The sequence below is a fragment of the Canis lupus genome, chromosome 4 (genome assembly GCF_048164855.1).
Source record: "Canis lupus baileyi chromosome 4, mCanLup2.hap1, whole genome shotgun sequence".
NCBI classification, from domain to species: domain Eukaryota; kingdom Metazoa; phylum Chordata; class Mammalia; order Carnivora; family Canidae; genus Canis; species Canis lupus.
Window position 1 is genome coordinate 58,718,565 of NC_132841.1, and position 22,147 is coordinate 58,740,711.

A 22,147-nucleotide genomic window follows, 5' to 3' on the forward strand; every position below is an offset into this window, starting at 1 on the left:
AAAGAATAAGCACTTTTGAAGTCTGGTTAGGTGCTAACAAATTCCTGTCAAGGATTGTACCACTTTGCATCCCCACCAGCTGTGTAGGCATGCCTGTTCCCTACAGCCTAGACTAGCAGTGTGGTTCTATCTCCATTGTGCACCAGTCTGAGAGGTGATGTTCTATTGTTTTGACAGACATTTCTCTAATCATAGGTAAGTCTGCAGGTTTCATGTTTAAGGCCTATTTTTACAACTTAGTGTGTATGTGTGAGAGGAGAGTTGTCTATTCACGTCTCCTCAATTTTTCTATCAGGTTTTTAGTCCCTTGGATGTTTCATTCTTTATATAGTAGAAATATTAACACTTGGTCTATGATATGTGCTGAAAATGTTTTCTTCGAGTCTTCTTGGTTTTGTTTTGTTTTTTTTTAATCGAAGATTTTATTTATTCATGAGAGACACAGAGAGAAGCAGAGACATAGGCAAAGGGTGAAGCAGATTCCCTGAGGGGAACCCGAGGCAGGACTTGATCCCAGGACTCCGGGATCACATCCTGAGTTGAAGGCAGACGTTCAACCACTGAGCCACCCAGGCGTCCCTCTCACAGTCTTTCGACTTCATGGTATTTCGTAAAAAGCGACTTTTTTTTTAATGTAGTCAAATGTACCAATCTTTTATTTCTTGTGGATTTTGCATCTATGTTTTCTTTTAGTAGTTGTATGGTTTCATTGATATTTAGACCCTGGATCTATTTGGAGTTTATTCTGCATTTGGTGTGAAGTATGAATCTATTTTCAACTTTTTCCAGTTGGCTCAGTACCATTGCTTAAAAAAGTCTATTTTGCCTGTGATTTGAGATTTTTCACACCCTCCCCACTGAGACCCAGGGAAGCATTTGACCCAAGAGCTTGGCAGGACATGGAAAGATTAACCGAGCTAATGAGATTCCATTCTAGGATATGAACTGAGAACAACTGTGAGAACAAGGCCTAAAAAACCAAAAGGGGAATAGGCTGGAGTGGTCACAGAGCAATAGGAAAGCAAAAAAATAAAAACAAGCCAAGGATCTTGGATGGTGATGAGACAGATTGAAGCAGGGAGAACAAGCAGCTCACAAGGCAGAAACAGAAGAGACAGTCCCTGGAATCACTTCGGCTCGTCTGTGCCTCCAGAGGAAACCCTACCAGCAGGAACAGCCCACCCCAAATAAGCTCCTAAAAACTCGACGATGGACAAATGTGCAGTCAAGACAAAGGAGGAATTCTCAGCAAGTTAAAAAGGTTTATTGCCATTCCAAGCTTCAAATGATCCCAGGAGCTGGGGGTAATCCAGGGGTCAGTAGGTTGTCATGGAGGACGGGACGATGGGCGAACCCAGGAACCCGAGGTGAGTCCACCTCTCTTCATTGGATCTTTGCTCCACAGAGCAGCTGCTGGTGGGTTCCAACTCTTCCGCATTTGCCCCATTCAGCCTGACAATGCTGCAAGGCTGGGGCAGGCAGCCTCATGATCCCTGCCACCGACAGCTCTGAGAGGCTGCCTCCCCCGTCCCTAGCCCTGCAAGAGCCTGCTCTGTGGGTCAGACCCTATGGATCCGGCCCTGCAGAGGGACAAACAACCCTGGAGGAGTCGTCTCAAGACTGAAAGGACAAGGAATGCATGTTCTTACATCAGAGGATGCAAACTGGCCACAGTGGGCCAGATTTCCCCTACTGACATGTCGGTTTTGCCCTTTTGGCCTGCACAGTGTTTTAAAAAAATCATCTGTTGCCAATATTTAAAAACTATAAGATTTCATATAAAAGTCTGGACTTCTGGCTTCTCCAAGGGAAAAAAATTTGAGACTATTTGGCAATACTGGGCCTACGGCATTCTCATGTGGCACCAACTGGCCACGGCTCTACCACAGCTGCCCCTATGGGCTGAATGCACCCTTTCTAACTCAGCCCAGGCCCCATCATCCCTGACAATATTCCCAAGCTCAAGCCTGGACATCAGCTGCCTTGTAACAATGCATATCTGCTGCTATAAAAGGCGGGGGGTGGGTAGGAAGACATGCCTGGAAACAGTATGCTCCTTGTCATCATCCTCACTCATTTAGGTCTCGTGTTTGGCCCTGCAGGCACCTGAGTCTGTAAACTTTCTTAAACACATAGGGCATTCTTAAATACCTCTCCCAGTGAAGCTCCACCACGTGCCCTGCCTCCCCCGGATACACTATGCCCCACTGTTTGCTGGGCAAAACTAGAAAAGAATACTGAATTAATCACAGAAGTTAATGGAGGAATAGACTGAGGTGAACTACTTCAGCCCCTTCCTCATAAGGGGGACAAAAGTAAAGCAAAAAGTGTTATTAATACTTCCATTCTGCTTTTAAGTCAGTGACCCAAAAAAATTTTTCTAAAGAAAATTACAAAGGTAACTTCTGAAAACTACAACTGGGTTGGTCTGAACTCAAGATCACAAAATACATTGGTCCCATTCCTTGATTGTTTAGAAAATGAATTAAGCTCTTAGAGAGAAAGTTATAGAGTCAAGGAGGGAAATGAAGCGGCCAGCCTGGCAGCTGCTGTGGGCTATCAGAGCTGCCAAGCCGCACCCCTAGGTCAGGGCTGCCCACCCATGCCATGCAGGTGGCACAAAATGATTCTCAGTGAGGGAAGTGGCATCATTGCAGAAAGGGCTTGAAGGGGTACAGAGAGTCAGGATTTGACCTCAGCAAATGCAAGACAGAAGAAGAGGGATACCTTTCTCAGGCCCCTTCTTTCTGCTATTGCTGGTGCCACATTATTTGCCCATCAGAGAGGCAGAGATCTTGACACAGCCCAGACGCTTCCCACCGCTGCTGAGGATGCCCTGGATGCGGTAGTGCCCAAAACTGAGCCAGGAGGGCAGCTCCATGTTGGGCAGGATGAAATCAGTCCGAGGCAGCGAGTAGATGCCCTGCAGGAAAACCGGTGGATCACAGGTCAGTGGAAGCCTACTGAGGGGACTCTCATGGAACTCTCCCAAAAGGGCCATGAACTGCCCTCTCTGCCACTCCCCTGAGAGCCACATGAGACTGGGGATAGTCATAGCACTACAGAGCATGGAATGTTAGAGCTAACCGGCACTGGAGGTCATACTGCGGTTTAAGTTTCCCAACCCACAGATGGATCAACCAAAGCCCCCGAAATATAAGCATTTCCGGATAGATCACCCATAGACATCCAGATCTGTGGGAAGAGAATGCAAGAACCCTTCCTTCCAAGTCCCATGTGTTTACTCCAGCCACAGAAAGAATGCTCTCCTTTCCTATGTACTTACTGCCTTGATGGGACAGTGGCAGGGAAGCCCATAGGTGTGCAGAGGCTCCGGGCAGGGCTGTCCAGGGGGAATAAAAGTGTCAAGTACTTGGCAGATGTCTTCATAGGTGCAGCTACCAAGTTCTTCCACACATGGGACTTTGACCCAGAAACCAGCCAATTCCTTCTCCACAATTATTTCCACCTAGGGAGAAAGAGTTTGAAACAGTATAAGCTCCAAGGCAAACATACCAACTCCTCTACATTTTTAAAAGATCAGCATTTTATTTTGATCACGGAATTTTTGATCGATGGGGTCTTGGAGATATTCTGATCCAGAAGTGACCATGTGGCACATGTCCCAGTGTTATCCTTCCCGGTACCTATGGCAGATAATTAATGATTGTTGTGATATTCCGCTCCCCGCCCCCCGCCGCCCCCCCCACTGAACCATAGTCTTAAAATTCTTTAGGTAATCACTACCATAGGTTGAAGCTAACACTGGAGCTGAAATGCACTTGTCATGTAACTGCTAACTGGCACCACTTGCTAGACTTTCCTTCTCAGCCCCATCTTGGCTTCAAGAGCCCTTTCCTGTGTAGGACCTCAGGCAACAATTGCCAGCCGATTGGAGTAGAAACCTCTTTTCTATCCTTGGGTAAATTTTCTCTGTAGAGCTGTAAAAGAATTTAAAACAGTAGGAATTTATAGGGAGCTCACTTTGGGATTGATATAAAGGAAGATCTTCGTCACAGTCATAGCTAGGATATAAAAGAAATACCCCCCAAGAAGTGGCAGGCTCTCCAGACTGAGTTGGGGAAGCCACCGAAGGACCCCATACTCAGAAGAAGCTGGATGAGAAGATCGATGATGTGCTTCACACCTCCATGCTGACATGATTCTACTCCTGTTCTAGAGGTTGCAGCTGAGCCGGAAGAGGCCAGGACTTCAAAGCAGACAGTCCCAGCTGTGCCTGCTGTGTGCCAGGCATTCACTAAGTGAGCTCTCTCTCTTGACCGTGTTTGTGCCCCACCAGCAACCCCCTGCCCCCTGCCAAATGTATTAAGGGAAAACAGTAAGGAAAGGGAAGGGGGAGGTTAGCTCACTCGAACATCTGATTTCTTGTGGGTGTTATGGCAGGAAACCACAATTTTAGGGTCCCTTTCAGTTCTGAAATCCTAGCAATGTCATGTTTCCCAGCCTCCAGGCTCACTTGATTTAGGACTTTTGTCTTTAAGAGACAAATCCTGGATGGGCACTTATTCCCCTAGAGTCTGCTGGGCTTGGGCTGGCTCCCCAGCTTGTGGACTCAGTCTTCCAACAGCCCTAGATGTCAGGATCCAGGCTCAAGAGGAAGGGAGGCATCAGTGTACTCTGGATCCTGAGCAGATAGATTCAAATTGCTTTCTTCGCTGAACTCATGGCGCTCTGCTGACACACACAGTATCCCGCACCCCCACTCACACATGGTCCCCTGCCAGTCTGCCTCTGTGCTCTCCTGCCAAGCCTGCTCCAGCCCCTTTGCCTGGGAGAGCCAGAAGGCCTGGACTGGAAAGCTATCCCCGCCACTTCCTAGTATTGTGCCATTGCATCGAGCTACTTTGCTCAGTTTCCATTCCCTTGTCTCCAAAAGCAGGATATTTTAGAGTGCCAACCTCTCTCATAAGATCCCATCAAGTGAGACAATGCCTGTAAAATGCTTAGCACAGTGCCTGAAATCCAAACATTAACTCCTGCAGGACTACCTATCCTACCTTCTCCCTCAGCCAGTACCCCTTGTTTCTCCAGTATCCCAATGAAAATGGTTAAGTCAGTTATGCCCTGAACAGAAACGCCCAGATGGGGGGACCAGTGAGGGCCAAGTCCTGGCTGGGGTCCTCCTATCAGGCTAGAAGCCTATGGGGCTGTATCCACCAGAAGGAGCCATGCCTTGCCTACCCAGGCCAAAGACAGCACCGGAGGTACTCAGTAGGAGTGCATGGAACATAAGGCAATAGGTACTTTTGAGGCAGTGCCATGCCTTCCACTTGGGGATTGCATGGCTCAGTTCCCAGCCCCTGTTATCAATCTGCCTCCTCCTATGGCTCAGGAAAGCAAGCAAGGCTGAATAATAAGATACCATCAATCTCTCTAGTCCAAGACTTCCTTGCAAATTAGGTAGCTTGATTTAAATAAACTTCTGTCATGGGACCTGTCTCGACAACCAGACAGACAGAAGCTCTGACCAATAATCAGGGCTGGATCCCTGCACCTGCCAGGGCCTGTGAGCAAGTCCTCAGGTCTCCACCCCTCCATCCTGACAATGGAATATTTGGATCTCATGATCTCAAAGAGGCCTACCAGTCCTGACAACCTAAGAGTGAAAATTTCTTATGGGTTGAAAAGAAATTCTTTATCTTGGCCTCTCCCACACAGATAGGCACACAGAAGCTCTAAATAAAGATACATGGGGAGCAGCTGAAGGGGAGCCACCTGATGCAACGGAAGGAGGCAGTTATAAACTGAGTACTGTAGGTACATGATTCTCGGGGGGGAAATAGGTCAAACTATCAGGCCTGAAAGCCACATCTAAAAGCCCAAAATTAGTGTATATGCCAAATAAAAAAGCGATTTATGATTCCTGAGGATGAGAAAACAAGGGTCTCAGAGACTGGAACTTGAGAGAGGGCCCACAGGAGGGAGTTATAAATTAAGCTGAATCCTATAAAGCAAGTCAAAAGAGGAAAGGGGAGCTCCTGGGTGGCCCCAGTCTTGCCCATGGCTCATGGAATCTGGGGCATCCAGCTTCTAAACATTGCAGCAGGGGCTAAATTCATCCAGGTCTGAGAGGAGACTCTGATTTAAAAAATTCCACTTCAGCATGGTCAGCGGAAGAGAGGATGAGTTGGCTCTCCTGTTTGCAAGCTGTGTGGGCCTGGATCCCTCACTCTCCTCTCTGGGCCTCAGGAAAAAGAGATGGAAGACATTGAGGCCTCCAGGCTCATAAGGGGCTGTCTCTAGGGGATCTCTGCTGAGCAAGGGAAAGTTCTGGAGCACTCTCCTACAGACACACCAAGCACTAAGTCCACCTTCGTGCCTGAAAAAGTTCAAGAACAGGTAACAGCATAAGGACACCCAGCCTTGAATGTGCTAGTAACTACGCGACCTGGGCAAGCTGCACCCTTCTATGAGCCTCAGCACCCCTGATCTGTAAAACGAGGCTCATCACCTTTTCTCCTACACAAGTGTTCAGGGGCTTTCATTTGATAGCTAATATGCATATTACCTGAAAAGTGAAAAGAACTAAACTGAAAATATACAAGAGAAATGTTAAGAGCAAGGGAAGGAGCAGAGGCAATCCAAGCACAGTTTTTATAAAGTACAATGGCCCAAACTTAAGTACGACAGGTCATAAAGTATCAGGAAAGGGGTGGGGGTCCATCTTAATGGCCTTCAAAAAAACCAAGAAAAGCAGGCCAGGGGCAGAAAGAGTTCACCAATCAAAAGTGAAGCATCACAGAAATGCCAGCATTCTGCACAACAGTGACAGCAGAACAAGCATGATGGCACCTGCCATAGAGCCCAACACTCCAGACTCAGCAGAAAGAGCACGGAAATGGCATTTGTGTGACCCTGGTAGATTATCGCTTGAAGTATAGCTAAAGGAAATGTAATGATCTAGCCTGGAGAAGACTTGGAGGGAGGTACAGAGGAAGGCAGGGCCCAAGAGCTGTCCACACATCCCGGGCTTCTGTCCAAGTCAGAGGGGCCACAGGAACAGACTGACACTAATTGAACTATTAACAAGAGTTAACATGTAGCGAGCAGGTCTTGCGTGCCAGGTTATGTAAAAAAGCACACTGCATGTTATCAGCCCAGTTATGTCCACAAGCAACCTAGAAGGTAGAGGCTGTGATTCAGCCAGGGGGAAGAGTAGTTACCAGGACACATTCCACATCAGAAGCCTTTTAAAGAATCAGAACAAAACTGGTGCCAGAATAGATCTGCACCTGGGCAAGCTGAAGGGCATATAAGAATATGTTGTGGGGCATCTGGGTGGCTCAGTGGTTGAGCATCTGCCTTCGGCTCATGTCGTGATCCTGGGGTCCTGGGATCAAGTCCTGCATCAGGCTCCCTGCAGGAAGCCTGCTTCTCCCTCTGCCTATGTTTCTGTCTCTCTCTCTGTGTGTCTCCCATAGATAAATAAATAAAATCTTTTTAAAAATGTTATAAAGAAAGCAGTTGAAAGTAGTGAGAGGGACTACAATGTATGGTGTTACAATAGATATATGAAAAGCCTCTATTGTTCTGTAGAAAAGCATGTAAACAGCCACTCCCATAAGAGGCAACAGACATGATCAAACTGGCTAATCCCAAAGTAAATACAAAAGGCAACAAAATTGGGATGACTGGGTGGCTCAGTGGCTAAGCATCTGCCTTCATTTCAGGGCCTGATCCCAGAATCTCAGGATGGAACCCCACAACAGGGTCCCCACAAGAAGCCTGCTTCTTTCCCTGCCTATGTCTCTGCCTCTCTCTGTGTGTCTCTCATGAATAAATAAATAAAATACTTAAAAAAAAAAAGGCAACCAAATTAATGAAAAGACATCGAACCTCACTAGGGATGACATAAAATAGTGGAAAACATTATTAGAAAATGCTCAGAATCAAATCTGTGAAAAAAGGCAAATCTGTTGCTGGCCATCTGTTGGGAGAGGATATATGGAGTTCAAATATCTGGAGGCACTTTGGCAATATGTACCTAAAGACCTAAAAAAATCTGTGCCTAAAAATAAATAAATAATTAAATAATAAATAAATAAAATAAAGTCTCTGTCTAGATAATCAGAAAAGTACAAAAAGATACATGACAAGGATAATGTTGGCAAAGGTGTTTATAACAGCCAAAAAATAAACAAAGCCAAACAAACAAACCAAAAACTGCCCTAGAAACAAATTAAATGTCTGACAATAGATTTGTTAAGTACACCAGGACAGATCTACAACCGAATATTTCTGCCATTAAGAAGAGTTAGGTAAACTGATGCCAAATGCCACAGAAAGAGGTATAGAACCTACAGTATGATGCTAAAAAAAAAAAAAAAAAGCAAGTTTATTTTTTTAAGATTTTATTTATTTGAGAGAGAGTGAGTAAGAGCAGTGGGGAGGGGCAGAAGGAGAAGCAGACTGCCCACTGAGTGGAGAGCCCAACGCAGGGCCCGACCCCAGGACCCAGGATCACAACCCGAGCCAAAGGCAGATGCCCAACCAACTGAGCCACCCATGCACCCCCAAAAAAGCAAGTTTAATAGCACATGCCATAAAAATCCACTATTGTAAATGTACATGTATTTACAACGCAAATGTACATATATTTACAAATGTAGAAAATATTCTGACGATTATGTAAATAGCAGTGACTACCTCATGAGGAGGCACATTGCAGGACACGTTTACAAGGTACACTGCTTCTTATTTTCATACATATCCACTCAAAATTAATATGCATGTTATATGTGATTGTATGAGGGACAGCTCCAAATCCTAGCCTACCAAATGTTTAAAGTGCCTACCCCTTATCACTGGGTAGTTGAGATTTCAGGGGATGTATCTCCCCCACTTTTTGAGAATTTGTAATTTCTAAAGTGACTACATATCACTAAGTGACATCCCTGTTTTATAATTCACAACAGCATCAAAACAAAATTGCCCAACTGGAGTAGAATTCACACATCCTTTGCTGCTCTGTGATTCCAGGATTGCAGAATTACTCACGGTCACCTGAGCATACATCCCTAAGGGGCCCCGCCAGCTGGCCCATGCCACTTCCCTCCAGCACCTCCACAACCCTGCCCACTTCCAGGCTCACCTTCTGAGGATCGTTGAGGGGGACACTGGTCCGGACCTCGAAGCCGAAAGTCATGTTCCCAGGAAAGAGAACAGGGTCAGGTAGCAGAGACAGGCTTCTGAACAACACAGGGTCCTTCGCCCTATCGCAGTTGTTCCAGAAAAAGCTCCCGGACTTGGGTGGCTGAAGAAAATCAGACAGAAAGAAAAGAAATGTTGACAAAAGGAACGCTCACAGGGCAGAAGCATCAACAGAACAGGCTATGGATGGTGTGACAGTGGGCGAGGCACTTCCCCTCCTTGAGCTTTTATCTGCACTTCTGTATCTGTTAGCCCAGGATAACACCTTGGTACCCATCTCCAAGGTAGTACTATACCAGAAAACTCAAAAAAATATAATCTCCCCAAAGTGTGCTGTAAACTAGAAAGCACAAGATGTCAGATCTTGAGCTTCAAAACCGGTGAACAACCACATCCACCCTTGGTTGGTGCCTTCTCTGACCTCCACTCTCAGCCCCCCACCCCTCCACCCCTCTCCAGCCAGCCCTGGCATCTCCTAAGAGGGAAGTTCCTGGAGGGTTCACCTTTGCAGCCTCATACCCAGATCTTATTCATGTCACACCCCATGCCCAATCCAGGGCCAGGAATAATTGGAAACTAACACAGTGGGAAACCCCTACCCTCAAGGAGTATGCAATCAGCTCGGGAGGGAATAGGACACACGGAGAGAGACACCCAGTGGGGCGCTTGTCGATGAATCCTAGTGAACAAGCTTCCCCAATCCTAACCAGTGCTTCCTGCCTCCTATCCCATTGCCCATACCCTGTCCCATCTGAATCACCATCCTCCCCTTTGCTGAGCCACTTTCTCTTCTTCTTCAACATCCCCTAGAGGTCTCTAGATTTCACCATCTTGTCTGGCTACACAAGACCGCTGACTCCCCACTCCCACAGAACCTGCCTACTCGTCTATGATCTTTAACACTTCCTACACCGTGCAGACTCTGCCCACCCACCTGCACCTTTCCCAGCCCCCTGAAGGCCACCTAAGAAACACTTTAGGCATTCCCACTATGTGCATCCCATCTTAGAAGGAATACCTGCCAGCCCCACACCTCCAACTGACCCCGTCGTCAACACAGCCAACTGGGCTGAAAGGAAACTTCTAACCCAAGCGAGGCTGGCAGATTCTCTTTGCCTCTGGGAAATGGAGGTTGAGGCACAAATCACTTAGAAGGCTTTCTGCCGTCATTGGGTCATAATACTTGGGATAAGGTCAGAGCACCTAGACCTGTGACCCACGACCAAGCCAAAGTTTGGGAAGAGACAAGAACTAAGGGCTCTGCTGGTCTCTGGAAGAGAGAACAGAAGTGTCCCCTCCCCAACCCCACCCCTGTCCAAATAGGCAATATGGGGTTAGCAGTGAAAGGCAGGACTCTGGAGTGAGATATAGGGTAAATCAGAGCTTGAGTCAACAGGCCTGGCTCAGCCACAGCATCACATGATTCTATAGGTCAGTTCCCCTTTGGCACTCCAATTTCCACATCTTTTAAGTGGAGGCTTTATAGTTTCCTCTTAGGGATGTGAAGATGAGAGCGTGCATGTAAGCTCTTAACAATGCCAGGCCCAAAGCATGAGCTGGCTCACTGAATGAAAGCCATTTATATGGCCCAGCCTCCACTTCCTGCCATTAGTTCCAAGAGATTCCTTGTATACCTGGAGTAAACTTCCCTTTAGTTGAGCTCCTTGGAATGAGTTTCTGTCCCTTGGAATGAAATGTAATGACATGAGTAAGAAGAACAGGACAGGGTCTGATTCATGCCTGCGTGCCCCACAGCCCCTTACACAGGGTAGGTGCCGATAAATGTTTCCTTCAGTATTCATCCCACAAATATTTATGGAGCAATGATCACGGGCCCTGGACTAGGTTTGTGTTCATAGTGGTAAACAATTAGAAATGTTCTTGCCCTGCCTTGAGGAGCTTAGAGTCTAAAGCCAATAAATGTTACCCACCATGATTTCAGAGCACCGGAAAAGAAATGAACAGAGGTAATGTTGAGAGGAACAAAGGACTTACTTAAACAGGGTAGTAAGGGAATGATACTTAAGCTGGACCCCTGCAGGATGAGAAGTCGGCCATGTAAGTAGAGAGAGAAAGATTGTTCTATCCAGGCAGAGACTACATGGGCAAAGGCCCTGTGGTAGGAAGTTTCGCTGGCCTGGCTGGGCACTATAAGAAGGCTATTGGGCTACATGTAGCAGATGACTGACCCAGATGAGGCTGGAGGGGAGGCAAGGTCATTTAATGTACGACCTCGTAGGTCAAAACTGGGACCCTGGATTTACTGTAAGTGCAACAGAACCCCATTGCAAGAGAGTGCCACGCTCTGGTTCATGGTTGAGAATGGACTGGAGAGGAACAAGTCTGGAAGGGGGAGACCAGTTAGGAGGCCATTGTCAAATGAAAGAATGCCTGGACTTAAGAGTTGGGCTGGAAGGCAGGTAGGAGGACTAGCCATTTTCTGGGGCTGTTTTCACAGATTCTGAGGCACCCTGCTTCACATCGAGGGCTGATTCCAGGCTGGGGCAGGTGTCCCGAGCGTCCTGTTGGAGATGAAGAATTCCCTCCCTTCTTCTAAGCTACCTTTTCCTTCAGCCCCTGAGGGAGGCAGAACAACAGAGTTTTCCCCCATGCCTGACTAGAAGCCGCTCTGGCAAAGATTTCTGCAGCTGGGTCCAGCCTCGTCTGGAAGAGGAGGCACAGAGGATTAGCAATGCCCACTAAGGGCCAGACCTGGCACAGGAGCTCCTCTGACCTGTGCATGATACGTTCCCAGATCCCCAGTGGATGCCTGAAACCACACATAGTACTAAACCCTATATATTCTATGGATTTTCTTCTATGCATGCTTTTTTTTTATACATACCTATGATGAAGTTTAATTTATAAATTTGGCACAGTAAGAGATTAACAACCATAACTAATAGAAAACAGAACGATCATTAACACCACACTGTAACAAAAGTTATGTAAGTGTGGTCTCTCTCCCTCTCAAAATATCTTACTGTACGGCACTCACCCTTCTTCTCGTGATGATGTGAGACGAGAAAGTGCCTGTGTGATGAGATGAGGGGAGGTGGGTGATGCAGGCATTGTGATATAGCATTAGGGCTACTATTAAACATCTGATGAAGTCAGAAGGGGCATCATCTGCTTCCAGCCTGCGACTCACTGGGCTTACAGACCACAGCAGGCAAAACCACAGACAAGGGAGAGACTACTGTATTTGCCATCCCCAGGATAGGCCAACACGTGGGAAGAGGCAACAGAGGGCAGAGGGAAAATGCACAGCTCTGGAGGCAAAAATACAGGTATATATCATATCACAGACCCGGGTTCCAATCATACCTCAGCCACTCACACGAGCTGAGGCCCTGGACAAAGTTACCCTCTTGAGGTTGTTTCCTCATCTATTAGATGGACATAATTATATCTTCTCACAGGGCTGCTGGGAAAATGAGAAGTATGCACAGAAAGTACAGTCGCCACGCCTCAAGCCTGGCAAACCATGAAAACACAAGACTGAGAACCTGTCACAGACCAGAGGAGACTGGGGTGGCCTGATGACAGATGCACTGTGCTACCTTGGACTGGATCCTGGAACACAAAGAGGACATTCATGGGAAAACTGGTGAAATCCAATAAAGTCTAGAGTTTTAGGTAATGCTGATGAACCAATGCTAGTTTCTCAGTTTGGGCAAATGCACAATGGTAATACGAGCTGTTAACATCGGGGAAACTGGGTGGGGAGTTTATGAGAGAACTCTGTGTTATCTCTGCAACTTGTCTGTAAATCTAAAATTATTCCCCCAAAAAAGCTTATTAGAAAAAAAAAAAAAAGCACACAACTCAACACATAGCACAGAGTATGTACACAATAAATGACAGTCATTATACAGTGTCACAGAGTCTATTAAGCACCTACCGTATGCCTGCACGGGATTAGACATTCTCCCCGCTGTCTGATGCCGGTCATAGCCCAGCAACACAAGAGTGGTTAACACGAGAAGAGGAAATAAAACAAGTTTCCAGATGCTTAAGTTGTTACCATCACCCCACTGCCCTTATCTGGCTCCTGGTCTCAGGCACCAGACTCTGAATCACATGAGCCCAGAGAAAACTGAAAGTGCCTTTTGCTGTACATCACAGGTGGCACCTATTCTCTACCGGCCTGAGCAAGGTGGGTGAACTCTATGATGTCTCAGGGCCTTTCCAAAAGTGCTGATCTAAAACCCTCTGGTCTGGGATGGCATCCATGGTCAAGACATAGGAGAGACTGGGGATGCAGGGCAAGTCCGAGGTCTAGCTCGACTCCACCTCATAGCGGTCAGCCCTGGAGCCAAGAGAAACATTCTCAACCTATACTCAGGGACACACTGGGAGTCCTTCTCGTCTTGGCCTCTAGGCCAAGAGGTCCTTATGCTTTCATTCAACAGGAAAAATAAAATAGACCCCTTGGCCCCCGGGGGCAGGGTGAGGCCGAGTCTACCGGCTTGTATCACTTTACCTGTTACTTTAGCCCCTTTCCAACCATGAAAGCATTTCCCTTCACCCACACCCATCTGAGAAAGGCAGGCTGGTATCATCATGTCCATTTTACAGATGAGGAGACCATCTGTGTCTTGCCCACAGCTATGCAGCAAAGAGACAAACGCAACTAGGCTTCTCCAGGTCTCAGAAAGGCAGAACTTCCCCTTCCCAAGGGTCTGGAGCATGGGGTGAGTGAAAAGTGAAGACTCTTCCGTGGCCTGTAATCAGAAGCAGTGGGTCACAGGGCTGGATCTCTGTCACCAGAAGAACAGGTCTGGGCCTACCTGCCTCTCAAACCCACGCTTGTCACGACAAGCTGAGCCACAGAGAAGACAGAAGGGGAAGGGATGAGTGCCAGGCCTTTTTATGGGAGGTGGAAGGCGGGGGCAGGTAAACAAGGCTGAGTCTCTGGGCCTGAGAGCAATTCCTTAGCCTTGCAGTTCTGCCAAATTTCACTCGGATGTTCGATATTCCGAAAGAGAGCAAGAGGGTAGAGACCTAAGGGAGATGAACCTTCCCTAAAAGTGGAGCAGAACAAGGCCTAATAGCCCACGTTCACTATACAGATGGGTTAACCGAGACTCAAGAGAGAAAAGGACCCACTCGGAGTCCCACAGATAGTGACTTTGGGAGGCTCTGCAGAGGAGAAGGAATTCTAGAAAGCAGAGTAGCCACCCCCATAATCCCACCCCAACCGGACCGGCGAGCTGGAAGCAGCCCCGAAAGGAGCGAGGGCGGGCGGGAGTGGGGGGCACACTCACCCTTCTCTGGTGGACGCGTGAAGGGTCCGCAGGGCCGGCGAGAAGCAAGCCCAAGACGATCAGGAGCACAGCATCCACCTGGGAGGCCATTGTAAAGAGCGGGTCCGTGCAGGGTTACTAGGTCTGTGGCGGCGGCGGCGCCCTTAAATGCTAGCCTTCGTTGGTTATGCAAAGCTGGGCATTGCTATGCAAAACCGAGCGCCGCCGCTTCCAGGTTTGCCCCGCCCAGTGGGGGGACCAGAGATTGCGGGGCCTGCGGTTGGGTAGGTCTCTCCCGACAAACCCCCAGCAGAGGTTCCTCCTCCAGCCCCCGCCTCCAGGCACCGCCGTGCAGCCCCTCCTTCGGGCGGGAGACTGCGGAGCCGGGGGACGACGGGGGCGGGGCGGGGCCGGGGGGCGGGGCCGAGCGCGGGGCGGGGCGGGGCCGAGCGCGGGGGCGGGGCGGGGCGGGGCGGAGCCAGAACTGCAGTTGCTAAACCGACGCAGTGACCTTAGCTGCGGAAAAGCCTTTTTGTTTTGAAACCCGCGTGCATTCTTTGACCCAATGTCACGCTCCCTGTTCATATTACGTTTTCCTGTATCCGTGTTCCGAATCACTGTGTTTTTTCAATAATTATAATCACAATTGTAATAACCGAGAGCAAGTGCTTTAATGCATGCTAAGCACGTTAAACGCCTATGAGAAATCTTTTTGCCCCATCTTAGCACTGAGGAAGACATACATACACCGTGGGGTTTAGCTTTGCCAAGGTCACAGAGCTGGGAAGTGATAGAGCAAGGATATATAGCCCATCTGCTTATGTAGCCCATCAGCCAAGATTTTGTTAAGCTATAATGCTTTTAAGTTTTGCTTTTTAAAAAAGCAATAGGGATATTATTCCTGCCAAATCACCACTAGATTGTAAACCCTGCAAGGGGTGGGACTATGAGTTTTGGTCACTAACATGGACCTGACCCATAATGAGCAATCAACCTTTGTTGAATAAATGAATACATAAGTAGAATTTAAAACTTACCTAATCAGCTTTTTTAAAATATTTTTTTTAATTTTGTAATTAATTTTAGATTTACAGAAAAGTCACCTGGATGGTGTATGCAACTGATGAATCACTAAACTCTACCTCTGAAACTAATAATACACTACATGTTAACTAATTGATTTTAAGTTTTAAAAAAGATCAGGGTATTCTTATAAAAACGAGGAAACTGGCATTGGTACGTTGCCAGACTTTATCCAATCTTTTAATATGCTTTAAGTTTTTACTTAAATTTCAGTTTAATATTAATAAAATACAGTGTAATATTACTTTCAGGTGTGCAATATAGTGATTCAACACTTTCATACGTCACCCAGTGCTCAGCACAGCAAGCACTCTCCTTAATCCCCATCACCTATTTCACCTCATGCACCCTCTCTGCTAACCCTCAGTTTGTTCTCTAAAGTTAAGAGTCTTTTTCTTGGTTTGCCTCTCTTTCTCATTTTCCTCCCTTTGTTAGTTTGTTTTGTTTCTTAAATTCCACATATGAGTGAAATCATATGGTACTCGTCTTTCCCTAACTGACTCATTTTGCTTAGCATAATGTACTCTAGCTCTGTCTATATCATTGCAAATGGCAAGATTTCATTCTTTTTCATGGCTAAGTAATATTCTATTGTGTATATATACCACATCTTCATTCATCAGTCAATGGACACTTGAGCTGTTTCCATAATTGAGCTATTGTAGATAATGCTGCTATAAATATTGGGGTACATGTATCCCTTTGAATTAGTATTTTTGTAGTCTTTGGGTAAATACCTAGTAGTGTAATTGCAGGATCATAGCGTAGTTCTATTTTTAACTTTTTGAGGAACTTCCATACCATCTTCCAGAGTGGCCACACCAGTTTGCATTCCTAATAGTGTAAGGGGGGTTCCCCTTTCTCCATATCCTTGCCAACACCTGTTGGTTAGCATTTTTCACAGAGCTATACCAAACAATCCTAACATTTCTATGGAATCACAAACACCCTGAATAGCCAAGGCAATCTTGAGAAGAAAAAGCAAAACTGGAGGCATGATTCCAGATTTCAACCTCTATTATGAAGGTAGTATGGTACTGGCAAAAAAAAAAAAAAAATAGACACACAAATCAAAAGAACAGAATAAAAAACCCAGAAATGAGCCCACAACTATATGGTTTATTAATCTTCAACAAAACAGAAAAGAATACCCAATGGGAAGAAGACAGTATCTTCAACAAATGGTGTTGAGAAAATTGGACCACAGCATGCAGAATAATGAAACTGGACCACTTTCTTACACCATACACAAAAAGAAATTCAAAATGGATTAAAGGCCTAAATGTGAGAGAGGAAACGATCAAAATCCTAGAGGGGAACACAGCAGCAACCTCTTTGACACCAACCATCACAACTTTTCTAGATATGTCTCCTGAGGCAAGGAAAACAAAAGCAAAAAAATAAACTATTGGGACTTCATCAAAATAAAAAGCTTCTGCACAGCAAAGGAAATGATCAGCAAAACTAAAAGGCAACCTACGGAATGTGAGAAGATATTTGCAAAAGACATATCCGATAAAGGTTAATATCCAAAATATGTAAAGAACTTAAACACCCTGAAAACAAATAATCCAATTAAAAATGGGCAGAAGACATGAATAGACATTTTCCCAAAGAAGACATACAGATGGCCAACAGACACATGAAAAGATGCTGGACATCAATCATCAGGGAAATGCAAATCAGAACTCCAATAAGATACCATCTCACACCAGTCAGAACGGCTAAAATTAATATGCTTCGTAAATTGCACACCTTCCTCCCATTCTGATAAGGTCTTCTTTCTCTCATCTAGAATAGACTCTTCATTATATGCAAGTGCACTTTCAGGCCCCTTGAGATAGAGGACTTGCCCAATGACACACAGCAATAGCAAAATGAAAACTCACTTCTCCTGAAGCTGATCCCACAGTGGTATGAGAGATGCTCATGTGGCTTCACTCCTTGGTGGCTGTGCAGGTGCTGGATAGGGGAACTGGAAGCCAATGCTGGTCAGCCCTGGAGCCTCATTGGCTACAGAAAGGGGGGTGTACTGACTCCCTTCCAGCATCATTTCTTTTTCATCTTTGCACTTGCCAAGGCCCCTAAACCCCATTACCCACTTCCTCCCCGCTCCTAAATGCTCCAGTCCCTCAGCCTGGAAGCACACCCCTTCAAACAAGAACTTATTGATCTTGGGCATCAAAGGTTAATGCTCTCAGCCACCTTGGAGGATCTCTCAGTGAGTTGGTACATTCCTTGTGGATGAGAGTATTTGACACCTCCATCTGAAGGGCTTTGGAGGAGATGCTGGAACGCCACAGACACATTGCCTGGAAACTAAGACCATAACCAAGGTGGGAGGTGAAACCACAAGGACAGTGTCTCATTCGGAGCACTCACTCCGTGTTGGGCAGACCCAGGGCTTTGCCCAGTGAGAGCCTAGGCAAGGGCTTTATTCTCTCCAGCCTCGGTTTCCTCATTTGTAAGACAAAACAAAGATTAAAATAATAATAATAATAATAATAATAATAATAATAATAATGACGGCAAACAACTAGTTGTTGGTGTTAAACTATTCTCTCATTCAACAAATACAGATTTAAAGTTGAACTATATAAAAGTCCTGCCCCCACGTCATAACCCCATCCCTACCCCAACAAAGTCCATTCCAGAAAGGCAGTCAGCAAGTAAAGGCATTAACAAGATACTATCCAAGAGTAATTATCCTGGAAGACAAAAAAATAGAAAGTGTGGTGGGCCTGCCTTCCTGAGTCTGGTAGGAATTCTCTGCGGAGGCAGAGAATCATCCTTGGGAGAAGTGAAAGACATTTGGGCTGAGAGCCAGGATAAAACTTAAACATGGTCAAGACCATCAGGCCATGGTTATTGGCTGGGACTGCACACCACCATCACCTTAGGGAGCTTTTAAAAATCCCCATCCCCAGGCCCACACTCCAAACCAACAACACCTAAATCTCTGGCATTGGTACATTTTTAAATTCCAGACAATTCAAGTGTGTAGCTGAGAGCGACATCTAGTGGTGTGAAGCACCTGCCTGACAATAAGTGCACGCATACATAAAAGTGACAATTATTATTTTTTTTAATTTTTATTTATTTATGATAGTCACGCAGAGAGAGAGAGAGAGAGAGAGAGAGGCAGAGACACAGGCAGAGGGAGAAGCAGGCTCCATGCACCGGGAGCCCGACGTGGGATTCGATCCCGGGTCTCCCTGGGCCAAAGGCAGGCGCCAAACCGCTGCGCCACCCAGGGATCCCAAAAGTGACAATTATTAAAACGAGGTTCTTGTCCTTGAAGAAATCACATTCTAGGAGTGATGGATTGGAAGCCTGGAAATTGTTAGTACTCTAATGTTTATGTTCATGGGCTTCCTAGAGGATTACCTAGGTCTGAGCCCTTCCCAGAGGATTACCTAGGTATGGCCCAGGATGACCTAGCACCTGTGTCCCCTGGGGTGTGAGTCAATGTTCCTAGGACCCAGCATGCGTGGAAAGGCTGGTCTGGTGAGTGCCCCCGAGTAGAGTGAGGAGTGCTTACTGCTTTAAACGCATATGAAGCAGGCACTGAGTCAGATCAGAAGTCACAGACAGGCAATACCAGCCTGAAACACAATTTGTTTGTATGGTATTTCTTAGAGATGTACTTACTTGCCAGTGTATAATAAAAACAAGTAATTCCTCACTAAATTGTGGATTTCCAACTTTTTCTGGAAAAAAAAGAGAGAGAGAGAGATAATCTGGACACATCAGCCTGCAATCCTGCAGACAACATTCCATTGAAGCTGAATGATCATTGACCCCTTACATGGGACCTGAACTTAGCAGTCTCCAGAGCCCCTGCATTTGCATCTCTCATTTCTGTTGTAGCCAGGTCTCTGTGTGGTTTCAACCCAAATGTAGTCTTGGCATCTGGTTTTATGTATTTTTTTTTAAGATTTTTATTTATTCATGAGAGACACAGAGAGAGAGGCAGAGACATAGGCAGAGGCAGAAGCAGGCTCCATGCAGGGAGCTCAGTGTGGGACTCAATCCCCAGACCTGGGATCAGGCCCTGAGCTGAAGGCAGACGCTCAAGCACTGAGCCACCCAGGTGTCCCTGGACATCTGGTTTTAAATCATGGCTGTGCTTGTGATTAAAGGGTCATTTTCAAAAAGAAGGTAAAATCATAGCTCTCATACAGATAGAAAACGAGCACACGGGAGAGATTTTATTTATTTTTTTCAGTGAGGGATACAGATGCTACAACCAGTGCAAAGGGAAGTCTAAAGAACAAACGCATTTGTAGATCAGGAATACTGAGATAAATGCACAAATGGAGGCAAAACTGCCTCTTCCATGGTAGGTGAGAGAAGTCAATTTAACCTCCACAGGACTAGCATTTACAAGTCCAGAAGATGATTTTCCGCTGGCATGAGTTATCTTCAGAGGCAATGACAGGCACAGAGCCCCCCGCCCCATAGAATCACAAGCCGATATTGGAAGGGGACGCTCTAGGCAATAAATAGTTTTCCATTGAAGCCAAAAATTTTTATCTAAATGGTAAACGGTATTTCCAGCCTTAAGCAATGCCTTCTAGTCCCCTGGCTCAGGGCCACACCCCTGGGCGGGATTGCTGAGCACAGAGGAGCACCACCTGCTTCTCACCCCACCTGTTTGAAATCTGAGCACCTGGTGGCCTGACAATGTGCTGGGGGACAGGGGTTGGCCTGGTCTGACAGGTGAGACTGCACTGAGGAAGGTGCCTCTGGAGCACCAGCCACACCTATCTGATTCCCCCACCAGCCTAAGTCTGAAGGCCCAGGGTGGGAGGCCCCTGTACAAATTTGCATGGTTCTGATTCCCCAAAATTTTCATCTCATTAGAGGCTTTACCTAGAGCTGTGATCTCAGTGCTGGCACACACTGAAACCACCTGAGGAGCTTTAAACAAATGACCTGAGAACCCATGCTCCGGCTGCCCCTGAGGGTCTGCCCTGAAGGTCTGCCTCAGACACCAGCATTTTTTGAAAAAGATTTATGGGGCACCTGGGTGGCTCAGTCTGTTGAGCCTCTGCCTTTAGCTTAGGTCATGATCCCAGAGCCTAGGATTGTGCCCTGTGTTGAGCTCCCCACAAAGTGGGGAGCCTGCTTCTCCCTCTTCCCCTGTTTGTACTCTGCTTCCCCCTGCTTGTACTCTCTTGCAGTTTCTCAAATGAAAAAAATAAAATAAACTGATTTGTCTATTTATTTTAGAGGTGGCAGAGGGAGAGAGAGAGAGAGAATCACAAGCAGACTCCCTGCTGAGGGTGGAGCCGGATGTAAGGTTCAGTCTCACAACCCTGAGATCATGACCTGAGCTGAAATCAAGAGCTGGATGCCTAACCAATTGAGCCACCCAGGCACCTCAGACATCAGCATTCTTAAAAGCCCCCCAGGGGATTCCAAGGTGAAGCCAATATTGAGAACCACTGGTCTAAAGCCACTTTTATCTAACAGCAGAATGCATGCAGAACACCTGGGATCTCATTAAAATGCAGATTATGATACCCTAGGTCTGAGGTAGAGCCCAAGAATGTACATTTCTAACAGGCTCTTCTGGAAGCCAACGCTGGCTGATCTGAGGATACAAGGAGAGTAGCAAGGGTCCAGACTGATTGACTTTTCTCTACCACTAAGTGGCAGAGGTAGGATACAGACAGGGTCACTGTTTCCTTCCAAGGAAGGCTATAGGTGACCTTCCTTCTCCTCCGTTTACGGGGACAGAGCAGAAAGGACAAAGCCTGGCATTCCCAGGCTTTCATCTCTGCACATCACCCTACTGCGTGTTGACGTGGGATGGGTTTCAGGATGTCTGAGGGCCAGTCCAGAGGCAGCATCCAGCTCCAGGGAATTGGGTGAATCCCAGCAGGCTGACCAGAAGCTATTCTTTGAAAAGCTCTGTTCTACATTTCCTCCCCTTCCCCCCTCCTGCTTCTGTCTCTGCTCCCCTGCTGGCCTCCCACGGAGCTCTGAAGGATTGAGTTAAACAGACCTGGCTGTTTAACTGTCAACCAAGGACAATCCCACTGACTTCTCAGGAGGTCTGGGTAATGCCTTCAAAGAACCTTAATTGTCTAGTAACTCCTAGTGGGTTTAGGGGTTCGGGAGGGTAGTATGAGAATCTTGCCCCTTAGTGATGTCACTTTGCAATATAGGTGATGGTGGTGGGGTGCGGGGCCAAAAACCAAGAAAAGAATTCTTGAGACGTCTTTGGTGCAGAAAGGCAGTTTTATTAAAGCATGGGGACAGGATTCGTGGGCAGCAAGAGCTGCTGCCGCCCCAGGATTGTGAGGAGCTACTGATTACATACTTTGGGATTTGGGGAAGTAAAGGTAAGGGAAATCCCAACAGAATTTTCTTTTTTTAAAAGATTTTTATTTATTTATTTATTTGAGAGAGAGTGCATGAGCTGAGGGAAAGGCAGACTCCCCCACTGAGCACCGCCCCCTTGACAAGGTGGGACTCCATCCCAGGACCCTGGGATCATGAGCTGAGCCAAAGGCAAACACTCAACCATCTGAGCCCCCCAACAAGATTTTCTTACCTTTAAAAAAAAAAAAAAAAGATTTTATTTACTTATTCATGAGAGACACAGAGAGAGACTCCATGAAGGGAGCATGTGG

At 46.5% G+C, this 22,147-nt stretch overlaps 2 protein-coding genes across 5 annotated transcripts in view; one reads left to right on the plus strand and one right to left on the minus strand.

Annotated features, from left to right (window-relative positions):
• The window catches only part of SLC36A3 (solute carrier family 36 member 3), a 47,919-nt gene extending 35,132 nt beyond the window's left edge, over positions 1–12,787 (plus strand). For all 4 annotated transcript variants that reach the window (XM_072824447.1, XM_072824445.1, XM_072824448.1 and 1 more), the window contains one exon: positions 12,594–12,787. In XM_072824447.1, the coding sequence (XP_072680548.1) occupies positions 12,594–12,714 (121 nt within the window). In that variant the 3' untranslated portion in view covers positions 12,715–12,787. The remainder of the gene's footprint in view (positions 1–12,593) is intronic.
• On the minus strand, positions 1,243–14,816 carry GM2A (ganglioside GM2 activator). Its single transcript, XM_072824450.1, has 4 exons — positions 14,442–14,816; positions 9,113–9,274; positions 3,287–3,469; positions 1,243–2,923 (listed from the first exon to the last, which is right to left on the minus strand). Exons 1-4 carry the CDS (start codon positions 14,529–14,531, stop codon positions 2,768–2,770), a joined length of 591 nt encoding a protein of 196 aa, XP_072680551.1. The 5' UTR covers positions 14,532–14,816; the 3' UTR covers positions 1,243–2,767.
• Between the last annotated feature and the right edge of the window lie 7,331 nt (positions 14,817–22,147).